At 42.1% G+C, this 14212-nt stretch overlaps 1 protein-coding gene across 4 annotated transcripts in view; it reads right to left on the bottom strand.

Moving 5' to 3' along the window:
* Nucleotides 1–489: 489 nt before the first annotated feature.
* The window catches only part of HIVEP3 (HIVEP zinc finger 3), an 82076-nt gene continuing 68353 nt past the window's right edge, over nucleotides 490–14212 (bottom strand). For 3 of the 4 annotated variants that reach the window (XM_069971599.1, XM_069971600.1, XM_069971601.1), the window contains 4 exons: nucleotides 10989–11164; nucleotides 10108–10206; nucleotides 7376–8190; nucleotides 490–3328 (listed from right to left, as the gene is read on the bottom strand). In XM_069971599.1, coding sequence (XP_069827700.1) covers nucleotides 2870–3328; nucleotides 7376–8190; nucleotides 10108–10206; nucleotides 10989–11164 — 1549 coding nt within the window. In that variant the 3' untranslated portion in view covers nucleotides 490–2869. The remainder of the gene's footprint in view (nucleotides 3329–7375; nucleotides 8191–10107; nucleotides 10207–10988; nucleotides 11165–14212) is intronic. The other variant, XM_069971602.1, reaches the window with a different exon arrangement.

The raw sequence follows: 14212 nt of genomic DNA, 5'->3' as shown, positions 1-14212 counted from the left end.
TTTGACAGCTAAACTTAGAGGCTAAATAAGCCGGCGCGGCAACGGGACCCGCGCCGGCTAATAGAGGCACTGCCCGGCTGCACATGTCAGCCGGGATCAGCGCCGTTCAGAGCGGGGTCCTGGCGGGACCCCGCTCTAAACACCCCCCGCGGCACCATGACGTATCAGATACGTCATGGGTCGCTAAGGGGTTAATGACAAATATTTGCTGTTATTTTAGAACAACGGCTGTTATATTGAAATAATAGCCGTTATTTACTGTTATATGACGGCCATCCACTCAATTTCAACATTGTGTGAACAGAGCCTTTCTGTGTTTTTAATCCACTCCTGGTTTTGGTTGCAATACTGACTGAAATACACGTAGTGTGAACGCAGCCATAGGCTGTATCCATGTTTTCCTGGACTCCCTAGGGCTGATTCAGCCACTGGTAACCAAATGTCAAACGATCGGACTCGAGCATACTCCAGTTGCATTCATCTCTGATCTGCGCCTAATGTCTGTTCTGCTTTGGCAAACTTAGGAACCCTGCAGTTACAATATTGTAAGGGCCTGTTCTACTTCTAAAATAAATAAATAAAGAAGCCTCGCAAGCGTTCTCAATTGGCTCTATTTCCATAACTTATTATTTTGCCTTTCAAAACCCGCCCCTCCGCCGCCTTAATCATTAAGACAAATACTACTTCAGTTGAGGTAGCACATAAAAATAACCTACTATCCTTCGAAACAGTAATCGCATAAAAAGTCCTATCAAAAATCGATCACTTTAAGTGAAAACAACATAAAAAACAAAATCTCCAAAAATGTTGAGGATAACGTTGCTTTAAATGTACGTCCGCTTACGATGCTTGTGTGTTCTATTACTATATATACACAAGTAACATATAAGGGCACCAAAAACATTTCACTTCGTTATTATTCTAGGTAAATAAATATGGTAGCTACCATACGATAATCATCAAGAAAAGAAATACCATACAAATCCCCCAAATCCTGATGTCCACGTAGTGCAACCTCCTGTCAGACAGCAGTATGTGTGACCTATCTAAGCACCAGTTATACGAGCAGGCATGCAAGAAAAAGTCCTCTTGGCTCAGAGTAATGGCAGTCATGTTTCGGTACAAAGTTGGTGTCAGTTGTCGCATTGCAGAACTCCTAAGCCCGGATAAGCATTCTAAAAGTGACTCAATCAAGAAAGGTATACCGTGTATATCGCGAAGTTGGTCAATGGACACCAAATAATAGTAGGATGATCTTAAATAATGCAAAGGGTAGACTTACTACTAGAAATTAAGGATTTGGACAGTTTACGTAGAAAATATAAGTGCTTAGACCATCATCCCTAATAAATATTTGTTTTTGGGTGCTCCAATAGACCATAGATTTTATATTATAAGGATGGCTCAGTTACCCAGCCTTCACGCGAAGAAACTATAATAAAAAAAAGTGCAAGAATCGGGGGGTAACGGTGTCAGGATATTAATAAAAAAAAAAAGTACCATAAATTTGATATATTTACAAATAAAAGGCAGGGTAATTGGAGAAAAGGGGAGTCGGGGGAAATAAGGTGCTCGATAAAGACATTATTATAAGTGCTTCATGAAAGATTGCACCTTGATTGGAACAAACCCTATCGTATAAGGAGTATGTCAATGCATAGGCCATCGCCATTCACATGAGAGTAAGGAAAAGTTCTCGAGAAATCAACGTACAAAGTTTTAAACAAAATACTACGCTTTCCGTAACTGAGTCCCGTGAAAGCCCCCCCTATGTAATACATTGTACACCAAAGAAGAAACCCCTGTGCCAAGCAATGTGCAGGACGTGTCCACTGACTTCTAAGCTCTCTCGCTCCAGAACGCGTACTCCTCAATATTACGCATCAGCACATGGCGTGCCGTACCCCTTTCATTACATTTCAGAAGTGCTGGGTTTATTGACAACATAAAATAAAAATAAAGCTTTCATTTTTTTTTTTTTGTACCCAAAACCCTTAAAGCAAAAACAGAAAAGACAATACAGTTCTAATTAAATAAATCTGTATAAATATATCTGTACACCACTGTAGACACCTATCCAAATTCAATATATATAGATATATACTCAGATATATATGCGCTAAAAAACAAAAAAAAACAAAACAAAAACAACTTTTTTTTCAGTGCATTTCCTTCCAACATCTCAGGATCACATTATAAGGGGGGGAGCGCAGCCATAGAAATCTGGCTTTCCCCCAATAAAATATTAATAGGAGCAGGTGCACATTGGAAAAGATTCACATTTTTTCACAGCGTAAAAAGTTCCTTTTTTTTTTTTTTTAAATATTTTTTTTTCATCTTGTGTATAAAAAGGCACAGAAAAACTGCATATGGGGGGTGAGGTGGGACAAAAAAAATGGAATGAAATGAAGTTGCTCCCTTTATCCCGGAATGGGAGGGAAAGGATCGGTATTGTGTATCCTAATATATATATAGATAGATCTCATTCAATGTTATAGATGTGGATGCATTTGATCCTACCTTATAATTGTCCAAGTTTCTTTTAGTACCATAACAAAAAAAAAATAAAAAAAATTGAGTACGCTAAAAGGGTTAATCGTACCCTGGATGCTTAACACTAAGTGAAGGTTACCAATCCGAAACTTTGTAAAGATTCTCTATTCTTTACTTTCCTCAACTCCACACAATTCTCACCCTGTACCCTTAAGGATCTATAACATATCTCACATTGTTATATCCGCACTTTTCAATACCCACGACTGTTATCCTTCAAAGGATTCATCTTGCTTCTTACAGTTACAAGCTGTAACTTATACGGAGAGATCATAGAAGGCTCTGAGAATGGGTCACCCCTTTAGGTAGAGTCTAGTCACCCTTCCCCTTCTACACGCTCTTCCTTCAAAGAGCCAGTGCTGGAATGAGGTGTTCCAGGTAGTGAAGATGGAGTGCAAGCGGTTTGGCAGTAAGTGCTTGGAGTTGGGGAACTCTGTGGGGCTGTGCTGGGGGGTGACATTACCCTGTCTTCCTCTTCCTCTCTCCTATTAGTCCTGAGTGGTTGCTCATATCTTCCTTGTGGTGGCTTCTTATCGGGACCTTCTACATGTAGTTCAGAAAGGATGGGTCCTACTAGAGAGGGTTGAGGGCTGGGTCGGGCCTGTACCATTTGGATTCCCCCAATAGGGATCATAGGGTAGGGTGTCCGCTGAAGATGCTGCGAGTGCAGAGGCAGATGGGTATATAGGTTTTCTCCACTCCTTGGCAATGTATGAGGCGTGAGAGGTGAACTAAAGGTTCTTGGTAGAGCAGGGAAAGCAGATGGTCCCGGTTTCTGCAACAGAACAGAAATTTGTGTCAAAGTATGTACAGCTCATCTGTATAAAGCTTGGCATTTTCTTCAGATTTCACTCACAGTTTATTTAAAAATCCTTAACGTGTCACTGTCGTTTAAATTTTTTTTTGTAGAAATCAATAGTACAGACGATTTAAAAAAAACTTTGTAATTGGGTTTATTAGCCAAAAAATGCATTTTAATCATGAAAAAGCAGTTTGAAGCTCTCCCCCCTGTCTTCATTGTTTTCTATGGAGAGGGGAGGGGTGGAGGAAGATGAGGCACCAAAACAGGACAAAGAGTTAATTTACAACTACATCACCGGGCTATCTCCTCTGAAGTACGCACTGACCGATCTGAATACCGGCTTTCACACAGGTCCCGCTGTGTAATCCTCTGTTCTCTGCTGGTGACTAATTTCCCTCCTCCCCCCTCCCCTCTCCATAGAACAGACAGGGCTCGACTGATGTAAATGAGTTGTGAATTCCTGATAATGAGCAGTGAATGAGAGAGAGGAGGGAGGGGGGGGGACCTGGGGAAAGTCTTTTTGAATGCAGATAATGGCATATTTGCCTAATAAACCCAATTACAAAGTTTCTTAAAATCACCTATACTATTGATTTCTGCCAAAAACTAAAAAATACAACAGTGACACTTTAAAAAACCCTCAAATATCTCTGCTCCTGAGCCCCCAAAGGTGACACATGTCCATGTATAGACAGCATTCTGCAGACTGGACCTCGGAGCGCCCGGCATCGTGATTAATCATCTATTGTGTGGACGAGTGAATGCCCCCTAAGTTTAGCAAAATGACCCTTGACATGAAAAACTGGGTTCACATGTGTCGTCTGATGTGGTTACATGCATCAACAAACTTTTTGTTATGTAACTATGCTAAAGAGCACTTATGCCAGATCTTCCAACAGGGCTGGCACCGTGCCCATTACATCTATGGTGCATTGACAGATATGCGGGTGCAAATCCATCAAGATTGTAGCAAACAGCATTGCTATCCAGGTTGGCTCTAGATATGTATGACCAGGGTATAAGCAGGTTCAGGAGCTGCTGTATGAATAGGTTCTGTTTTCATGGCAATGATGAATTAATATAATAAAATGAAGCAAACTAGCCATACTGTCCATTGCTACATCAGCTGAATGAGCTCGGCTCTGCAGTGTCTCCCTCTGGCATTACACGTCTCCAGAGACAATCCAAGCCCTGGAGGCCTGTGGCATGTCAGAGAGAGACATGAAACATACCAGGTCCTGTCAGTGCCCAGCCATCCCAGCGGTCGGGATCCCAGGCAACTGCTGTCAACATGACAGAGAGAGAAAGGCACCAAACTTGAAACAAAAGCAATTTTACAAATGCAATGCATACACTGCAAGCACTTTAATAAATCTGGTGCATTTTAGGACTGTCCCTCTAAGTTTGCACTGTCCAAATTTTTTTTACAATTTTAGTAAATCTGGGCCAATGTTCTAATCCATGTTCGGATTCAATTTATTGTGGTTTTTAAGATCTCTGCTTGCTGCTGTTCAATAGAACCTTAGATGGAAAACTTAATATACAATACAGATTGCTGCATAACTAACAATACAGCAGACCACCAGTAGAGTCTGCTGTACAAGCTCTAAAGGCGGCCATACACCTTTATTATCTGTGCCACCTGCCGTCTCCATACACAGGAACATTCGGTACAGTGGGGAGTTCCTGTATTCTCTATGGCAGTGCTTCTCTATTCCACTCCTCATGGCCAACAACAGGTCATGTCTTGAAGACTTCATTAGTATTTCACAGGTAATATAAGTATACTGCATCAGGTATAACCACAGGTGTTCTTTTCATGGGATATCCTCAAAACATGACCTGTTGGTGGGCCATGAGGACTGGAATTGGGGAGGGGAGAGGTAAGCTGCAAGGAAAGCATTCTTACTGCGGCTTATTTCTCCCAAGAACAAAAGGGTAGGGCAGTGATTTTTCCATCATGCCTGACTCTTATCACCAATAAAATCATCTGTCGGTGGTTTTTCAAGGGAATGCCCCAATACACCTTACTTACATCAACGGTCGAACCTGTGGTGAGCGACAGGAATGAACGACTAAAGTTCTAAGGTTTATGGGGACCTCAAAGAAAATGTACCACTAGATTTTCTAGCTTTTTTTTTTACATGAACAGACCGGTGAGGGGATGCCAGTGCTGCTGTTGTTTTCTTGAACCGTTGCCTGATTCCCATGCATTGCACTGGTTTCTTCCGGAGCACCAGCCTGGCATGAGGCACTGGAGGAGGGCCCTCTGGCCCCCAGTAAGACGAAACCTCCTCCCTGCTGTGATGCCGCTCCATTAGAAGTAAGGGAGCCATGTCACAGAGGGGAGGGGGCCTCTCCAATCTAATTACCATATTCACAACACTTAGAGCAAGCCCTTTTGTGGCAGGAGCGCAACCTACCCCTGTAGTGGACCTTCAACTTGTTGCAAACACAGGCGACTACCTCTATTTTTTTTAGACTCAAAGGCCTCTAGCGTGACCCATATGTCCACTGTGTCCTTAGCTGAGGCACTGCTCACCTCACAGGCCTCATGCCTATTCTCACTTTTAAAAACTTGTGTGTCACCTCCAGGAATAAGCACAGAACTATTGCATTCTCCTAAATATATAAGGTCACCCCACCGGCACCAGCATTCACAGGACCTAGTTGAGAACCTTGGGCACCATGACTACCAGGGCCCTTGAGTCCAGATTTCAGCAGCAGAAATAAACATAGCATTAACCCCCACAGGTGCTTTAAGATGCACTCACAGTACATATTATACAGACGCACATATACTATATACAGGTCATAAAATAAAAAAACTAGCTGCATAAAACGCATGCATGAGACACCAACAGGCAGCCCAATGTCACATAGATTACATGAAAGAAATAGGGACCCCAATCATCCTTGTGCATCTGTTTGTCTGTAACATGACCGGGATATATTGTTATCAATTGGTAGAAGAGATCTTTAAAAACCTTGAAGAATTAATTTAAAAAAGCATACTGGGAAATTTGATAACTTTTCGTAATACAGTATAATATTAAGTGAGTATTCCAGGGAGTGTTTCTGTTATCTTTGGGCAGGTGGTAAGTAAAATAATCTATACTTACCGTTTTCGCTCCCTTGCTGCCATGAGGAATTGCCCACCCAGCCAATCAGTGGCCAAGGCAGTTCAATGCTGTTTACCTGAGCAGGCAATTCCTCACACATCCCCCGAACCCTGCTGTGCTGTGCAATGGGATTGGGGCTCGGTGAGTACAACTGTGACAGAGGAGAGAGGAGGGTAAGTATAGCTTATTTTTCTTTTACCACCTGACTAAGCTAAATTATATAAATATAAAAATTTACACCCCAGTTTAACTGGGCTGAAACCAGAAGGAACTTAAAAGGCATGTCATCCCCAACCACCAGCTATTTGCGGTTACCGATGATAAAACTAGGCAATGTTTAATCAACCATTTCCATTACAAAAATATAGTAATTTGTAAATTGTTGTTTCTACTAGCTAGTAAACCATGTATTTTGCGAGCATTAGAAATGTTGGTAGTAGAGAAGAGCGAACTGGGTTCCGGTTCGAGTCCTTCTGGACCCGAACTTTCGGCATTTGATTAGCGGTGGCTGCTGAAGTTGGATAAAGCCCTAAGGCTATGTGGAAAACATGGATATAGTCATTGGCTGTATCCATGATTTCCAGACAACCTTAGAGCTTTTTCCAAGTTCAGCAGCCACCGCTAATCAAATGCCGAACATTCGGGTTCAGTTGGACTCAAACCCAGTTCGCTCATCTCTAGTTGGTAGTTGTCTGCACATCTTCCCCCGTAAACAGGAATGTGCGGGCAACGATCAGAAGGTTAACAGGCCACATGAACGATGCAGTAATTGTTCATGTGGCCATAATTTACGTAAAGTCATGTAAAGGCTCCGTAAACGAGCATCAATGTTGTCTGCTACATGAGGCCACGTAAAATGGCCCTAACTGTTCTAACTTTAAAATTTCATCTTCCTTACCTTGATCCCTGAAATCTCCAGAAGTTCAGAAGTCCCATGAGGTTGCGCTCTAGATGGAAATACTCCATGCTGAGCTTTTAAGTGGGTTTGAGCATCTGACCTTGTAAGATGGGACTCTTCTCTCCCAGGAGATGGGTATCGTGGTGGTGAAGCCAGTCCACCTCTAAAAGCTGCATAACGCAAACTCGTGACCTCACTGCTGGGGGATAAACGACGGACTGGTGGTGAAGAACCACGCTCTGGGGACATGTAAGCCCTCGGTGAGAGACTGCGATGTGGAGATAGTCGCTGAGGGGAAACACATCGTAGTGGAGATACTTCTCTAGCTGAGGGCAAACGCTGGCATGGTGACATTCCCCTGCGGGGTGAGGTACAGCCTGTCGGTGAAAAACATTTTGGTGAGCTTTCTCTCTTCTGGAAAAGATGTCTTCTAGATGGACCTGCCCGACTACTCCCCATGTCTTTGCCGGGAGACCATTGTCTATGGGGTATCAGCTCTTGAGAGACTGACTGATCAGATACCAGCAGTGCTTGGGAATCTTTTCCAGAAGACTCTGAAGTCTGTAACTGCCGAGAAGAGAAATGGCAAACAGAAGTGGTATCTGCACTGTCTGGGTTTTGTCTCGACTCATTAGGTGAATGAGAAGTGACAGTGCTTGGTGAGAGATCTGGATTTTTTTCTTCCTGACTTTCATCTTCATCATCGTCCTCCTCCTCTTCACCATCAGAATCTTCATCGTCATCTGTATCTTCCAAGTCAGAGAACTGATGTTCTTCCACCACATCACCCTCTAGCCATCGCTCATCACTTGTCCCTGTACACATATAATAAAATAGAAGAAAATAATATTTATTTGTATAGCGCCAACAGATTCCGCAGCAATTAAATTCACTGTGTCGATACTATGCTGAAAAATTGTCCGTCCTTTACATAAAAACTGTATATCCTTCACTAAAAAGTAATACAATGATGAAGATCAGATTCCATACTAGTGATTAAAACAAAGCCTGAAAAATTTGTCATATATCGAAAAGGTTATTTTGCTGGGACTTCAAAACACAAAGTGTCGCAAAGTGAATCTGTCAGCTGCAATTCAGGTTCCCTCCCAACCCCATCTCTTCTTCATTGACCATCGGGTCTCAACTTTCAGCTGAATGTCTGGGTTAGGAATTGGAGGTGAAGCAAGGAGGCATTCCTGTCTGAAGCACTTCTGTAGCTTAGGAAAGCCTCTCTGACTTTGCATTGGAGAATAAAAGCATCTTTATACGTTCCGGAGGCACAGATAGATACATAAAAGGTATCATATGTCTTCTTGACCCAACAGTGTCAGCAGTTTTGAACCTGAATTGCAGGTCACAGATTCCCTTTAAAGGCTATAGGCACCTTTGACAATATTTTGTTATTATTGCTTTGTACTTATGGTGGGAAAAAAAAGTTCGTAAAAAATTTGGCTGTCAGAAATGTGGAGTAGCCTGGTGTGAACTCGGCCTGTTTTTACTCTTGTGTGACACACCCGCTTGCTTCTTAGCTTCCTGCAATGCAGGAGTTACTCTGAGCTCTGCTAGACTTGATTGCTGCAGCTGAGCAAGTCTTTTGATTGACATATTCATCTGCCTGTCCAGAACCTTGAGGATCAGAGCCCTGGCCCAATGGGGATCCGGACCAGGCTCTTGATCCTCATAAATGAAAGCTGAGCCAGTCCTTCTCTGCTGGATATTAACGTTCACACCCTGATCCCAGCTCCTCCTGTCTATTCCTGCGATCCCTGTTCTAAATTCCTCTACTTGCTCGACCTGATACCTGACCTTCCGCCTGACCTTTGACTATTCGATTGCTCCCCGATTTTGTACTGCGTTGCCAGTTTGGTTTTGACTTTGGCTTGTTGACCCCCTTCTGTCTTTGTTGGTCTGTCTCATTCTGTGTTACACTTATGCCAGAGCAGGGACCGCCTTCGTGGTTGTCCGCGGCTGCCTAGGGCCGTTTGAGGCAAGTAGGTAGGGACAGTGTGCAGGTTTAGGCTCACTGCCGTGTCTCATCCCTACCTCCCCGTCCTGACACTTACTTTTTCTTGTACAGCCTCTGCATCTATTGTAAGAGCTCTATTTTCTCTCCATACCTGTACTCAGCCTTTATGGTTTTTCCTAGAAGACTGTCTTGTATCTATTCTCCCCTCTCTTTCTAGCTTGTCTGAGCTTTCCTCCTAGCCATCTCTCCTCCCTGAGCTGGTATCTGAGCTGGTCTGTGATCTCCTTCTTGCTGCTAACACTGAGAGCGCAGAAACGTCCGCCATACTGTTTGTCTGAATAACAGCTAAACAGACATCTCTAATGAAGACTATTTAAAAAGTTCTTTAGTTTTGCGTTCAGGAAACAGAAAAGAGGAGCCGTCAGTTCTCCTGACATATGCATTCCATCAAATACGTATAGTCCAGAAATAACAATGCTGGAGTGTACAAATACCAATTGTTCTGGGTATGGCCAAGAGGAATGGTAACACCCAGTTGTCACTTTATTTACCAATTTCCAGGAGGGTTAAAGGAGAACCCCCACAACACAAAATAGTTCTCAAGAGGATCTATGACTATTTTATGGGAAAACAAGTAATGGTTAAAGATGAAGCTGTGTCTCTATTTCCTGGCATAGCCGTCTCTGTGCACCATGTGGACAGTGATTTATCCAGCGTGTTTCGGAATACAGTGGGCCTAGTTAATAAGTCAAATTAAATACAGTACCTTCCTCTGCATCCAGGTCAGCAAGAGATGGTGGCACTAAACCTAATTCCTGGCACTTTTTGCTGTGTGCTTTGGATTTCATATGTTTAGTTAAATTTCCTGAAAAATAGAATAAATCCACCATTATAACCAGCAAATTCCTTTGTGCATTCTTGTGGTTTAAAGGGCAACTCCAATGAAATTTCTTTTCTTTCAAATCAACTGTTGCCAGAGACTTGTAATTTACTTCTATTAAAAAATCTCCAGTCTTCCAGTACTTATCAGCTGCTGTATGTCATAGACAGACATGTAGGACATACAGCAGCTGATAAGTACTGAAAGATTTGAGATTACTACTAATCTCCAGCACTTTCTGATACCAGTTGATTTGAAAGAAAAAATATTTTGCTGGAGTAGCCCTTTGACTGTAAGCCAATAACTAACATTGATGATGGCTTTGTCTATGTAACTCAAGTGAATCTTTTTTTCTTTTAAATCCACTGGTGTCAGAAAGTTATATAGATTTGTAATTCACTTCTATTTAAAAGTCTTCCTGTACTTATCAGCTGCTGTTGGTGTGGTGTATTCTTTCCAGTCTGACAAAGTGCTCTCTGGTGCCACCTCTTTCCAAGTCAGGAACTGTCCAGAAGAGTAGCGAATTCCCATAGAAGACATTTCTTGCTCTGGACAGAGGTGGCAGCAGAGAGCACTGTGTCAGACTGGAAAGAATACACCACTTCCTGCAGGACATACAGCAGCTGATAAGTACTGGAAGACTGGAGATTTTTAAATAGAAATAAATTACAAATTTATATAACTAAACAACATGATATCGCTTGAGTACCCCTTTAAAGAGAACGAACAGAGACAGATCAGTAATCCTTGTAAGGAAAGGAAGTCACCTTTGGTTTTGAAGGCAAAATTACAGTGCTTGCACACATATGGCCGGTGATCTGTGTGCGTGCGAATATGTTTCTTTAGCATGCTTGGCTTCTTGCAACGAATCCCACACTCCTCACACACATACTTTCCACGGCCACGGCCTCGTACATAAACATAATCCTCATTTGATTTGTACCTGGACAAAATAAAAAAAAATAAAAAAAGTTCAAATATGATTTTTTGTCACTTCTACGACAAAACAATTAACACAAATAGGCACCCAGACTGGATGAAAAGTGACATCATCTGTCCAGGTGGTTCTCTTGGACTGGTCCTCAGTTACTGGCTATGTTATAGTCTACAGCAGCATTAACAAGCCGGCAGAGCAGGGAGTTGTTCAGGATTAGAAATTATTTCTTTCTAAAACAGTACCACAAGTGGTGTCTGGTATTGTCACAGGGCTCCATATAAGTGAATGGAGCCGAGCAGCAAAAGCACTCCCAACCTGAGGACTAATTCTGGGCAACCATTAGGCTGGGTTCACACTACGTTTTTTTCATCCGTTTTTTTTGCAAAAAAAGATAAAAAAAAACTGATGAAAAAAATGGATTCAATTGTGTGCATCCGTTCTGATCCATTTTTTCACTTACTTCCATGATAAAAAAAAAAACAGATCCCCCTTTTTTTTTTTTAACATACACAAAAACGTAGTCAACCTCATTTTTGTGATCCATTTTTGGATCCTTTTTTTTTATAAAGGAAGTCAATGGAAAAACAGATAAAAACAGATACAATTGCATCCGTTTTTTTCATCAGTTTTTCATCTTTTTTCAAAAATCGGATTGCAAAAACGGGTTAAAAAAACGTAGTGTGAACCCAGCCTTATCATGCACAGAACTATCTGTAAAGGTAGCTTCACACGTACCGTATCACTGCGTTTTTAACGGTGCGTCTTTAACGCTGCGTTTTTTACATGCGCGTTTTGATTTTCACATAATTTTCATGTGAAAATCAAAACTTGCATGTAAAAATCGCACCAACAACGCAGCGTTTAAGACGCAGAGATAAAAACGCAGCGATACGGTGCGTGTGAAGGCACCCTAAGGCTATATTCACACGTCCGTTGTTCTGTCCGCAATTGCTGGCACACAACTGTGGACAAACCAATGTCATTCAATGGCCCGTTCACACGTCCTTACGTGTATACAGAGCCGCGATCCGTGCCGCAAAAAAAAAAAAAAAATGGACATGTTGTAATGCGGACCAGTTTTTTGCGGCACGGATTGTTGGGGTAATGAAGTGTGAACAGAGTGCTCCGTGAGGCACGGAGCACTACAGATGCACATTCGTAGTGTGGTCCGCAGTCAAGGGCTGCACTATGGGTGTGTGAATACAGCCTTATGATTTGTGTTCTGTGACTTGAACAGAGACTGAATACTCACATAACACAGACAAAACTGACGGACACAATGCAAGGATCTGAACAGCAGGTTCATATATATATATATATATATATATATATATATATATATATATATATATATACACACACACACACACACACACGTGTCCAGTCATGGTGAATAGAGAATGCAGCTCACAACTATAAGGCCACGACCACACAACATATTGTTTTGGACAGCCATCATTGCATGGCCAAATAACATCCGTTACTTGAAAACAACGGCCGTTATTCCACAAATAGAAGCCACAAGAAGATGTGTGGTCGTGGCCTGATACAGGCTATATAACTCTGGACCAGTAAGTATTTACATAGTTTCCTTTAAGGCTCTTAATAATTTGAAGGAGAGAATCGGGGGCATGGGGAAAGAGTACAAGATACAGAGCAGAAGCACGTGCACAGTAAATGTATGTAAGAAATAAAAAGTAATGGAAATAAACAGGAATAAAAGGAGAGGACGGGAGTCGGGTGAGGGAAGTGCCTAAAAATAAAAAGAAAGCCTACAAAAGTAACAGGCCTGAAAATGGAGACTGTCAATCCTAAACGTAATACACTAAATAGTACAAACTAGAAGTCCGGCCATATTACTTGTTAACTTTTAAATCACTTGTTACTTTTACAAAAAAAAAAAAACAGCAACAAAACAGAAAAAACAATGACCAAACTTTGTTTCAGCTCCTTTTCTCACTAATAACAAAGAGCACTCCAACTCTAAGAGTCAGCATGACCGTCACATGGTTACCGATTCATTTACAATGTAGTCCCCTGCTGGCAGGTAAATGTATGTATAACTGTGTGAATCAGTGCACCGAGGGCTGTAGTCCCGCCCCCAGTGCACCAAACCCCTGTCATTTACATATTAATAAAATGGAGAATCGCAGGAAATAAATTACCCTATTGTGAATGGCCTGATCATGTCTTATCTATATACTGGTGTTATTTTTTGCTGTAATCTTGTCTTTGATAATAATTAAAAGACAGTGGAAAGTGATCTTTACATAACAGCAAGCATCAGCTTATTAATAGGCCAATTGAAAATTGCAAGGTTTAAGAATTATTTTATAATATAGATGGTAAAATGAAAAAATAAGGACAAACTTTACCAAAACCTCTTATAAAGCATATTTAATATAAAATTTTGATTAAAACGAGAGGTTGTTTTGTGATGACACATTCCCTTCACAACCCTGTCACTATGCGCAGTCATGTGACCTCCACAGTTCGGGGTGGAATCACACCTCTGATCTACTTTCTAAGTTTTTCACCCCCCCCCCCGCCATACTGCAGTCAAGTTTTTCTCTCCATTCCAAAGGTGCTGAAGTGGCTAGAAACAAACGTGGACCCTGACGGAGGTTTTCACTACTGCAGACACTTCAGACTTTTCTTGGGAGGTAGGAGCCTATTACACGGAGCGATAATCATGTAATAGAGACAACGATCAGTCAATGAATTGATTTCTTTAGGCCCGGACCTATAACCATTAGCCGCCGTCCAGGCATCGCTACGTGTAATAGCAATGCGCAGCCGACAGCTAACAACTGAATAAACTTTATTACCTCTTCACGCTCCCGGTCTTCTCCTGCCCTCTGCTCTCTTCCCGGCACCGCGCGCTGCAGCTTCTCTGAACTAATAGGCCGATTCACCAATCAGTGGCCCCTCTAAAGCTGCAGCCACGGTGCCGGGAAGCAAGCAGAGGGCAGGAGAAGACTGGGAGCGGGGAGAGGCAATGTATGAACAGTTTAGGGCAAGGACTAACTTTGCCCGTGTAGCCCTTGCTAAACG

This window comes from Dendropsophus ebraccatus, chromosome 5 (genome assembly GCF_027789765.1).
Source record: "Dendropsophus ebraccatus isolate aDenEbr1 chromosome 5, aDenEbr1.pat, whole genome shotgun sequence".
Taxonomy (NCBI): domain Eukaryota; kingdom Metazoa; phylum Chordata; class Amphibia; order Anura; family Hylidae; genus Dendropsophus; species Dendropsophus ebraccatus.
The sequence above is the reverse complement of the archived record's forward strand: the minus strand, read 5'-3'. Positions and strand labels throughout refer to the sequence as shown.